Genomic DNA, 12,234 nt, shown 5'->3' with positions numbered 1-12,234 from the left:
TTGCACAGTTTTTAGGAAAATATATGACCTTATATAAGCTAGTGCATTCACCAAAGCATTCAGCCACCACATTAGAAAATGTGTTCTGTTCAGATAGGCACTAAGGTGAAGTGCTGCTCTGAATGTTACATTTTCCCCCATTTAAACACCTCAGGGGTTAAAAGCACAGCACTTTGCACTAGATGAACCTGGGCCTTTAAATCTCAGCTGTAACTGCAGCCTGCTTGTCAGTGAGCATCTGATGTCAGCAGTTTGAATGATGTCTGACACTAATTATGTGTCATTCACAAGATTGCCAGGCTGCAGAGTCTGGGAATATAAAAAGCTATTTAAAAGGTTTTTATGTGAGGTCTTACTCTCTTTTTTTCTGAAAAAACATCTTTTGCAGAGCAGCATCCTGCTAATACTGTTGAGGAAGGAAAATGGTTAAAAGACTATTAATTAATGCTTGAAAATGTATTGTTCTTGTTTGATAGCCGTATAGGGAACGGCTTTTACGTCTGTTGGTGTGATAAATACAAAGCTGTGGAGGGACACCTTGTCCTTGTCATACCTTGGTGCTGACACAGAAGAACCTACCTGGTCAGCGTTTCAAAGCATTCAAAATTAATTGACAGATGGACATTGTTAAATAATGAATGTGCCCTTTAGCTGCTAGTGAATCTTGGAACATGCTGCATGGCTATTGAATAATTCAAAGATTTGTTTTGGGACCTTGTGTATATGCTACTCTAGATTTATTTTTTCCTAGATAGTTTTTTAAGAACACCATTTCTTCCATTGCCACATACATGTTCATGTATGACAGCGTTTCCTAAAATCTAGGAATGCCTTATATTTTTGTTAGGATATCTCCCTTCAAAGTTTACAAAATTTAAAACTTTTATCTGTCATGCTTATGGTCAGTTTATGAATATTAGGAAGCAGGTCAAGCAGCTTGTCAAGCCAATCTCAGACAGTAATTTGCTGTTGTAACTGGGCACAGATCAATATATTACATGAGTCAGAAGATTGTTCTGGGGTGGGTGTCCCTCTCTTCTTTCAAGGAACAAGTGTTAGGATGAAAGAAAATAACTTCCAACTTGTGCCAGGGAAGGATTGGATAGGATATTAGCAAAAAATGCTTCACTGAAAAAGTTTCCAAACACTGGAAGAGACTGCTCAGTTAAGTGCCAGAGTCACCATCCCTGGAGACATTAAGAACACCTGTAGATGTGGTGCTTGGTTCAGTGGTGGACTTGGCAGTGCTGGGGTGATGGCTGGATTTGATCTGAAGAGCCTTTTCCAACCTAAAAAACCCCATAGTTCTATGATTTTAAGTTTTTGTAATAAATTTCATTAGGAGGGCACATACTAGATGATGAGTGCCTCACTTGTTCTCAGAATAGTGGTCCTAAGCAGTTAAACTAAGTTCGTACTTTTAACAGGGACTTTATTAATAATAATTCTTAAATTAGTAGAGCTACAGACATTGAGAATATCCCATTGGCAGAGATGATCTCATTGATTTTGCTGGATTATTGCATTATAAAAAGATACATAGTAAATCAGCTAAATGCAAAGAAATGCAGGCAGAAATGAAGGCATATAGCTTAAAATTACAATATGAGAAGTTATGCCTAGAAAAAAGACTGAGTCAGAATTTAATCCTACCAACTGTAAGCAAAACCCTCTGTAAAGTGCTGTGACTTAAAGAAGGCTGGGATGATCCTGGAACAAGTAAAGAAGTGAGTTTGATTCATTTTACCTGAATACCTGACACTGATAAGTCTACCACTGGTATGCTGATCATGTATTTTGTATCCCAGGTGAAAGCAGAAGTAGTCAGAAGGGAACCAAATAATAACGTGTGAGAAGTTTTTAGAGCATGTGTCTATGTGGTCTTGTGCAATCAGTCATAGATGAATGTGGGTGTGCCATGCATTGACTGGCAAAAAAAAAAAAGAAATAGAGCTAGGTCTGATTTGAACTGTGTATCTGTGAAACTGCTGTTTTTCTGGACTGTGTGGATGCAATGGGGAAAGCCCAGTTAGGATGCCATGTATCCTTGGACCACTCTGGCATCCATTGTTCTTAATGAAGAAGTGCCATGGAAGGTACAGATGTTGATTGTTTTCTTTTGGTTTATAATGAAATGTGTTTTTCCTAGGGTAAAGTTTCTTATATTGTTGGTCTTTCAAAATCAGTGAGGGATTTCTCCCCTCTGATATGTATCTTAGTTTCTGGGTGCATATTTTTCTTCTCATTTTGCATCATGAAAGGTTCCCCATGACTGAACAGGTTACTATGCCAGATGAGCTGGTGATTTGCAACTCTGGCCTTGCATTTGAACCACCTGGTTAATACATCCTCTGTGTGCACTTAGGGTTGGGTTGGGATCCCCCAAGTCCGATAGACAGAGATTTAAAGAGTTTTTCACCTTTCCATCAAGCACAGGCCATCTCTAAATCTCTGTGGTCGTTTCGATGTAGCTCATGTTTTTTCCTAGATCAGAGACTTCTGAGGGGCGCTCAGTGTTTTGCTTCTTGCCTGAGACATGCATTCAGTTTTATTGAAGAACAAATATATTCTCTCCCCAAAGTATCTAGGTTTGTTATTGAGATTTTATGTGGATAATAGCTAGCTCTTGTGCACAGAAAGGCCAGCTGCTGCAATTTAATGATAGACAGGGTAGTATTTAGCAAAGTCAGATTTAAAAAGGAAAACCACCCCTCTTCCAGATGAGGAACATATAATGAAATGTATTAATTATAATATCCCATAGATGTTTCCTCACACGTGGCAATGGAAAAGGGACATGCATATCCTTCACACTTCAAAAAATAAAAGATGATCCTTTGCCATATACAGTGATGCTTAAAAATATTTGTGGATCACTGTATAACTGGTTCAGATGAAAAAAGATACTGAAAGCCCAGACTTGAGGACAGCAACCTTATGGTGTATACTGGATTGAACATTTCTGTAAAATCAAATACTGTTCAGGTTTCATTATTTCAAATAATACTTTAATTTCATTTGGGGGGGGTTGGAATCAATTTTGAAGTAGGTCTGAGAAAGCATTGTGTATAGTTAGAAAGCAAATACTTTTGATATGTATAAATTGTTTCAGAGAAGGTTAAACTACTTGATTAAGAAATACATAGAATCAAAGGTTACTTTTTACATTGCTTTGAATGTTAAAACAGCAGAAAAACGACAAAAGAAGATACACTGCCTGGGTACTGAAGCAAAACCAATTAAGACAGGAAGACGTGAATGTATTTAATACAAGTTAATATTAGATACTGGATTAAGAAGAAGCTAGGCTGGCTGTGTTTGACTTTTATATGAGGACCACATACATTTCAGTGAATGGATCAGAGCTCAGACAGATGGCTGCCAGAACAAGTTACTCAGTCCTTGCTACACTAGTGATCAACTGAGATAATCAGAACAGTTCCTTTCACAGAGAAAAATGATTAATTTCTTAGTCACTTGGCCACTGACTATCTGCTACTGATACTGAAGTATTCACACAGGTATTACCATGCTTTTCTATAGTTCAAGAGTCTTAATATATGTCATAGTGAATTGCAGTCAGGGCTCAAAAATGCATGGTGCATCCAGCATGTTGCACAGATTATTTTATATAACCTATGAAATTATATTGTGGTTTTACAGGAGAGTTGCCTGAACATCATCTCTGCGTAAAAAAGGATGAACTGTGCATTCATGAGAACACAAATATTTTAAAGGCATAAGACTGCTTTTTCTTTCTGTTTATTTCTCTGCAAATATATTGTTTCTTACTTTTTATAACTGTCCTTATAAAAGGAGAAAGTAAATGTGAATGTATTTTAAAAAGAACTTTAGGAAGTACAGAGAGGAAATTTTCTGTATGAGCTGCTTAATGGTTTTAATTTGCATGCAGCACTAAAAATACAAGCTCAGTAACTGATTTCTGTATTGCAATTTAGGAAAACATTACACCATTAATTTCACATTTGCAAAAAATCTGGTTTACTCAGGATATGTCTGGACTTTTAAACAGATCCAGAATGTTAAGGGTATGCCATGTGTTTAATGACTACAACAGTTAATATCTTAGAAAACTATGAGGTCCATTTCAAAAACATAACTACCTGACATTTTTCCTCTGTAAGTGATCCTATCTTGTCTGTGATACTTCCACTGAAATCTGTTTATTAGGATAAAGAGTATGTTCTGTGTGCTTGAAAATAGTATCTTTTCATTCCTTTTATCTTAAATATCAAAGTTTCCCAAACCTTTAAGAAATTTAATTTATAGAAGAAGCATTCATTAACTGTTGAGTAAAGATGGTCTTTTTAATAATACAAGCTTGTAGACTGTTTTGCTAGAATGACCTTTTCATCAATACACAACTATATATTGCCTTGTAAATATGCCAGACAGTAATTTAAGGCTGTGGACGGAAGAGACAATTGTCTTTTCTTCCCATTTATACTCAGCAATGCAGAAGTCTTCAGAAATAATAATGATTTCATATTAAGATTCCCCAGTTCTGCTTTTTCCCATTTAAAATTAATGGTAATTTTACAGCCGTATAAACAATCATTTACATGTTTAAGTTCGTTTGCATACTTGAAAATTCAAAGTTTAATAACCTGCAAAATAAACAAAACAGTCATGCTTCTCCAACTTGTTCATTGGTCTGAGTTGCACCCTATAAAATTAATGACTTCTTGAGATACTACAATTATTCTTATGTACAGCATAGTTACAGTCATTAGAAGGTATGATTGTTCTTTCATGATGTTTTTACAAAATAATAACTTGTCTGTATAAGATAGGCTAATCAGAAGACTCCTTACTAATTTCAACAGAGGTGCTCTTGAATTATTTTGCTTTTTGAAGGCTTAAAACTGAAAGAGGACATTTACATTAGATATTTGGGAGAGATTCTTTATTGTGAGGGTGGTGAGAGACTGGTACAGGTTGCCCAGAGAAGTTTTCTCATCCCTGGAAATGTTCAAGCCAAGGCTGGATGGAGCATGGAGCAACCTGTTCTAGCAGGTGTTGGAGGTTGGAAGTAAATTATCTTTAAAATCCCTTCCAACCCAAACCATTCTGTAATTGTATCATTTTGTGGTTAATTTCTTATATCAGTTTTTTAATTCACATGGTTTTTTGCCATCTCTACTCTTTACTTTTTCCTAGAAAAAGGCAAACTTAACATATATTGGTGCATTTAATTTTTTTAAATTTATCCTGTAATGTTTTCTAAAAATACATCCTTAGGAGTAAAAAATGTTTACACTTGCAACAATGTTTTGTATGCATACTACAGCTCCATAAACATAAAGGCAACACTATTTATACAAGCATAAATTAATATTCAGTGATCAAAACTGGATAATCTGGAAAACTAGTTTGTTTTGTATGAAGGGATGGAATATAAATAAAAGCTATAATAAAATAAAATATAAAATAATATAAATATAAAATATAATAAAGGCTATAAATTTAAACAAAGTCATGAGTTGAGATATTTTCTGAAGTGCATGTATAGGAAAGTTAAATTGCAATTATGCTGTAACAGGAATGTTTCATTCTCTATATCAAGCCTTATTTTCTTACGGACAATTGTAATATTGCTGGTTCATAGGTAATGTCCTTTATAATTTATTCTTTGAACTTGTAATGCTTTTTTGCAGTAATCGAAAAGATGTGCTTAAAATTAAGTGATAGAAATTTTATACAATTTTTTCTCTTTTTTTGAGGATGTTACAGATTTGTAAGAAAGGCATGCTAATTATGAACAGAATTATGTCATTTTTCCCACTTGTGCTTTTGTAAACATACATGCACTGCATAATTTATTATAAAATTCAGTTGTGACATTCTGACACCAGTGAAAAAATGGCCTGTTTATTTTCAAGTGAATAAAACTAATAGGTAATGAAATTATGGGAATTTTGGGGTTAGCTTTAGAAATGTTTGATATCTCTGCTACAGAATTAGTATTTTTGCAAGAATGCAAGGGCCACAAACTAGAAGTTTGTTATGCATCAGAAACTTTAGATGTTACCTGGTGGGATGTGCAGTGACTGAAACTAATGACATTAATTGATCCTGACTGATAGAATTTTAGAAAGCCTATACTTCTGATATTTATAAATATTTAGGTCTAATTGAAATAAAGTATATATAAAAAATGCTGGTGTCAAATAGAATGGATCTTTCTGTTTCCCCATGGCTACAGTATAATATGAAGCACGCTAGATGAAAAACTTGTTTTCTGTTCATATAAACATAGATTTCTTCACAGATGCAGTGCTTGATTAGGTTTAGAAGTACTGTGCTGCATGATTATTGATTCCCCATAGGACTTGCATCCTATTTTGACAGGCTTACAGTAGTTTTAGTACTTCATACATTTACTCATGGCAGAAAGGTAAAAATGTATTTCAGAAATCATTTCACATTTTGCATCACCATTAGCAAGGGAGAGCAGACTGAAATTCCCCTGCATGTCTTTGCTTTGCTCTGTAGGTTGGATGGATACTGAGAGGTGCCTCTGTTAGGCTCAATTGCTAATATCCAAAAAAACCTGGAGCTGAGACTGGGATAGTTGGCAGAGGTCTTGAAACCTCACTTTTTTGACAATTTTGCCCTCTGCATGCTGCAGGGAAGAGAATAAGCTGGTGCTGCACTCTCGGCTGGTGGGTCCCTTTGGGTCTCAGAGTGCCATCTGCAGAATGTGGGACAGATTCTCCTAATTCAGCCACATGCAGGGAGGACAGGTGCATTTTTACAGCCTAAATGGTTCAAACCCTGCAGCAACACCCACACTGAGAAGCCAGGCCCTGCAGAGCTACCCAGCCATAGCAGGAGATCTCTGCGTGCCCTCTTACCCTTCTCTTCAGTTTGCTGCTGCAGTTTGCTGTGCGTGCCTTCCTTCCCGAATAATTTCTTTCTCTTTTCTAGTTTGAGGGCTGCAAGAAAGCCTTTTCCAGGCTGGAGAATCTCAAGATTCACTTGAGGAGCCACACGGGCGAGAAGCCGTACCTCTGCCAGCACCCTGGCTGCCAGAAAGCGTTCAGCAACTCCAGCGACCGCGCCAAGCACCAGAGGACACACCTGGACACTGTAAGGACACAGAGGGCCCCCTGCAGCCCCCTGTGCGTGGGACTGATGGAATCCTGCGTGGGGGCAGGTGGGATAAACCCCACAAAGGTCTGTCACCTTTGAGGGGCCAGCCCTCGCAGACAAATGACTTAAAACAGTTTCGCGAGACGGCTCTTTTAAGTGAGTTGTGTAAGGAAGAGGTTTTAATAAAAGATAAAATAACAAACGATACAGAAACAAAACAAAAAGCTGAGCACAGATGTCAGAGAAGCCTCTGACTGCTTGCTAAGACACCTTAAAAAGCACAGAGCACTTCCTGAGCTTGTTCTTAAGTATAGGATGATTAAGGAAGGACAGTTCGGCTTACTGCCAGTAGGAGCAGCCATGGGTTTTGAGAAACATTTTTAAAGCTCAACTTAGTGCCCTTGCTTAACACCTGGCTAATTACTGGGAAAAGAACATCTAAGTTTCTGGAGCCTTCACCTTATTAGAACAGCAAGGGGTGAGTCTTAAACCTTTCCTCATATGGAAACACCCACCAAGGTGGGGGTGCATTGCTGCTTTGGACCACCTTCTCCTTTCCTCCAGCTTGGTGACAGCAGGCAGCCCCTAACCTTAGAGACAGGAGGGTGATGAGGCTGGTCTGATGAGGCTGCTGGAAGCAGCTTCAAAAGTGACCCAGTAATCTAGAAGATGGAGCCAGGCTGGTTGATAAAAAGACCACAGTTCCGTGGTCTTGCTGCAGATGGAGGCTGTAGCTTTCTCCCACTTAGTTGATCTTTAAGGAAACTGAAGCCATCTGCACTATAAAGTGCTTTTCAGTGATAAAAGGTTAAGGCTGGGACATGTACCAGAAAGCCAGGAGAGATAGTATACTTTTGTAAATTTAAAAATTTTTATGCCAACAGATTGTCCCTTGTAAATTTGAGATTCGTTTCAAAACCTCTGTTTCAGAAAAAAAGCTTGTGTTTTCTCTGAGACAGTTTCCAAAGGGCAGAAGTCCAGAAATACTGGACTTGAAAACGATTAAAACAATGCCATTTGAATTAAATGGCTGTTAAAAAAATAAATTATCCATATTGAATAGTCGATACGATTGCTGGCAAGTTAATAATTTGTACAAGGCATTTCCAGAAATTCTTTGTGAAGTGGATAAATTGCTGAATAGCTACTTTCAGGAAACAGTTGGACCTAGTCTTCATTTAATACCTAGTATTGTGAACCTACAAGTCTTCAGGGAGGACAGACAGATTAGAGCAGAAAGGATGTATATGAGTTAGAAGGAAGTTATAAAGGATTTATATGAGTTAGATTTATTAGGCATTCTTTTAAGAAAACTGTAAATATATTACAGGATATTTTACAGGTTTTTTCTAAAGCAAAGTATTATTAGAAAGTGTGAACTGAAGGAGTTGGTCAGTACTTCATATTAAAATGCTTTTTTTTTGTATGTAATACTTTGAAACTTCGATATTCAATGCTTGGTTGGGTTTTTGCTTACCTTCTTTGTAATGTAGTAAACTAACACTATTTCTTGTTCTCTCTTTCTGAAGCAGATCCTTCTATAATCCTAAACAGTCTTTCTGGGCCCTTACTGCAGTTTCCTTACCTGATTCACTAACAACTATTTTCTGATTAAGACAAAGATTGCTCTGAGGGTGGAAGAATTGTAAGTATATCTAGCAATATTCGTTGTACTGCTAAGAAAAAAAGGTAGTCATGGAAGGTGCTGTAATGAAAGCTTTCCTTTTGTTTGTCTTCCTTTAAAGCTTTACTTCATCCTTTCCTTTTCTATCAAATTGCCAAGCATTCTGCTTGTAAATAATGTACAATGTTTTTGTTCTGTAGTCATGTGATTTGCAGCATCCCAAGGCTCAAAAAGGATTCTCTTGAGCTAAAATAATCTGTGTTACAACAGCAGCTTTATCCTATTTCTTTCTAGAAACCTTATGCATGTGAGATTCCAGGATGTACTAAGCGATACACAGATCCAAGTTCCCTGAGAAAACATGTGAAAGCCCATTCTTCCAAAGATCAACAAGTCAGGAAAAAGGTAATTTTTTTTCTGTCTTGACCGGTGTAAAGTTTATATGAAGAAATCAGTGTTATAATATTAGTTGTTTCAATGCATCTTCAAGTACTTGGGTTGATTTCAGACTTCGAAATAGAAAAAAGAGCAAATTATAGATATATGTGGTTTGTATGTAGATAATTTCATCTTTGATTTAATGAGGCTGCCTGATCTAAAGTTTTGTGCTTTCTGATGTGATGGTTAATCAGTAAACAAACACAACAAGGCAAATAAAAATAATTTTTGCAAACAGAAATGCTTGGTTTCAAATTCTGCCACTTGGTAAATACAAAGTATTCCAAAACAATGACCAGTCTCAGATGGAAGGATAGATTTTGAGGGCAGTAGGTCAGACTAAGCTCTAAATTGTATTTCCATACTCCAGATACTTCCAATAACACCGAGATATTTCCCAGTGCTGATTCTCAGTCAATGTCAAGTCCATGAGTCATCAACTGTTTATATGTATAAGTGCATCTCTAAAGAGCTGAGTTGTGACCTAAGGGATTTTTTTTGAGCATTTTTCATCATAGCTCCTAGTAATCACTAGCTTAATGTTTACAAGGTACAATACAGATATTACTGGACCTTTGTGAGGTTATAATTACTAACTAACATTATGCTTTGGTAGCTGAAATATTTCCTGACAGTAATAATAATGAAAAACAAAAACAAACATCTTAATGAAGAATTAAGTTTATTTATGGATGTAATTAAAGGTGAAAATTGGCTTAATGCCAAAAAGGTAATTACAAAAATGTGAATTCATCAAAAATGACCATAAAAATTCCAAGGTGATAAAGGCACAGTGGACTAATACTTCAAGCCCTAGGAATCTTTTCTGTTGAAAAGAATGAAACCTTTGCTGTCACACCCCGTTAGTCATGGATTTCTTTTAATCTATTGTGCCTGACTGGTTTTAATCCTCCCTTTAACCTCCCCCTGCATACCAAGTGGCATTGTTGTGGCATCTTAAATTGCTGGCTCTCCAAGACTGTACCTGCAAATGTGTCTTTGATGTTGCATAGACTTAAATAGCAGGATGAAGTGTATTCATAAGAGTGGAATCTTATGTGCTGTGCTTATATTTGCCTTGAGTCTTCACCCCAGATTCTGTGGATGTTTCTTTAAAGATTTGACTCTTTCCTTGGCTCTCTGAGATGGGATTATGCAATGGGATATAGGTAAATTTCCATCTCACATTTATTTTGAGGAATTTCTGTTGATGTGTGTCCATGACTTACCATATAAGACAGAATTCCTTTTCTGCAAATGTGTAATGCAGCCACTGTTCCCCTTCCCTTCCCAACCCCTAGTTATCCACTAAATACATTTAACTGGGAATCTTGCCAGGTGATGACATGAAATCCTATATACCAAGAAGATCCCAGCAAAAATGCATTTAACAAATGTAATTGAATGGATAGTACAATACAATTTCATTTACTCTTCAAAGGAAAGCAGAACCATGAGAGAGGAAAGACAGTCATGCCTGCTTTAATCACCTTTGTGTAATGTGAAAAATTCTTCATAAAAATGGGGCAAACATATTCACACATATCATTCAAATATCTGGGAACAGAAGCTGAAAATGTTTAGTAAAACATTTTAGGTATAATCTCTATTCATCATATAATATTCAGTCTGTAATTTTAAAATATTTTGGTGGGGTAAAAAGCAGTGTTTATTATCATAATTTTAAAAGGAAAAATTGCTGACTGTGCCAGGATTTCATCTTTCCTTTGGGAAGAATAGATGAAGTTTCTTCTAAGCCAGGAAGTCAGTGAAAGAAAACTAGAGTTCCCAAAATGTGAGATTAAAATGGTGCTGAGAGGAATGTTAATGTACAACATGCCCCTCAACTACAATTACTTTTGAAATGCACTCTTTTTAATCTTGTTTTCAATTCAGCTTTGAAAGGACAATTTACGAGATTTTTTTTTTGTAAATTGGCTAGACTGGTCAGCCTATTTTCAGTTGGCTACACTTTTTTGATTTCAGTAAAGCACAAATGTCTTTCATCTGTGAACTGATGGTACTATATTTAAAATCCAGAATCCATAGCTCTTTTAGTTTGTAAGTCTTTTCATTGAAGATAATGAAAATGAAATTATGAAACATTGTGATACCACAATGTTAGTTAGCCAGATAGAAATCTTCTGACATGGTTTGGAGTGTTAGAGAGCAGGTGTTCTTTACTGCAGTGTGCTGGTCACTTGAAGGATCCTGTCTCCAATCAAATGCCCAAGTGTCAGGTAAACAGAGTGCTTATCATACAAACACTCTACATATCATAAAGTGATCATATTATTCCTTCTTACTGGATGTATATCTTTTACTTGTTTTACATAGTCTCACCCCTTATCAAAAGTCCTTACAGGTGCCTTGGGGTCTGCCTTCAATGCCCCATGTCCTTTTTAAGTGCCTGTTCCTCAACCCACCCTTTTCAGAAAGCACAGTATCAATTTTGTTAATTACTTCTGCATTGTCAGCCTTGCAGAGCTGAGTTGGCATCTTGCTTGTGTTTTGCATGGGTTCTGTTAGCCTAAGTTACATCCTTTATCTATTTCTCCAAGGCTGTGCTGTTCCGTTCTACTGTCCTTGATAAGAGTAAAATGTTGGTCTGTTCTACTCATACCATTCTACTCATTGTCATGTCCATATTGTATCCTTAACAAAATCCAGATCCTGTGCCATTAGAAGACATAACCACAGGTTCCAACCTGACATGGGTCAGGTTGGAAAGGATTACAGTGGTCGTCTGGTGCAACCTCCCTGCTCTGTGAAATCCCAGAGCACTTTGCACCAGATTGTGTGAGACAGTTCCTGAATATCCCCAGTGAAGGAGCCTCTCCGGGCAAACTGTTCCAGTGCTCAGTCACACTCACAGTGAAGCAGTTCTTCCTCGTGTTCAGGTGGAATTCCCTGTGTATCGGTTTCTGCCTGTTGCTTCTTGTCCAGTTGCCTGGCACCTCTGAGAAAAGCCTCTGACACCCTCCCCTCAGAGATTTACAGGCATTGATGAGGTCCCATCTCAGTCATTTCTTCTCAAGGTGAACAGGCCCAGCTCC

The 12,234-nt window shown here is 37.0% G+C and overlaps 1 protein-coding gene across 5 annotated transcripts in view; it reads left to right on the top strand.

Annotated features, from left to right (window-relative positions):
* Window positions 1–12,234, top strand: part of GLIS3 (GLIS family zinc finger 3) — a 162,437-nt gene that overhangs the window by 111,145 nt on the left and 39,058 nt on the right. For all 5 annotated transcript variants that reach the window (XM_063422199.1, XM_063422200.1, XM_063422203.1 and 2 more), the window contains 2 exons: window positions 6,952–7,113; window positions 9,035–9,145. In XM_063422199.1, coding sequence (XP_063278269.1) covers window positions 6,952–7,113; window positions 9,035–9,145 — 273 coding nt within the window. The remainder of the gene's footprint in view (window positions 1–6,951; window positions 7,114–9,034; window positions 9,146–12,234) is intronic.

This window comes from Prinia subflava, chromosome Z, assembly GCF_021018805.1.
Source record: "Prinia subflava isolate CZ2003 ecotype Zambia chromosome Z, Cam_Psub_1.2, whole genome shotgun sequence".
NCBI lineage: Eukaryota > Metazoa > Chordata > Aves > Passeriformes > Cisticolidae > Prinia > Prinia subflava.
This window is presented reverse-complemented; position numbering and strand designations above follow the sequence as displayed.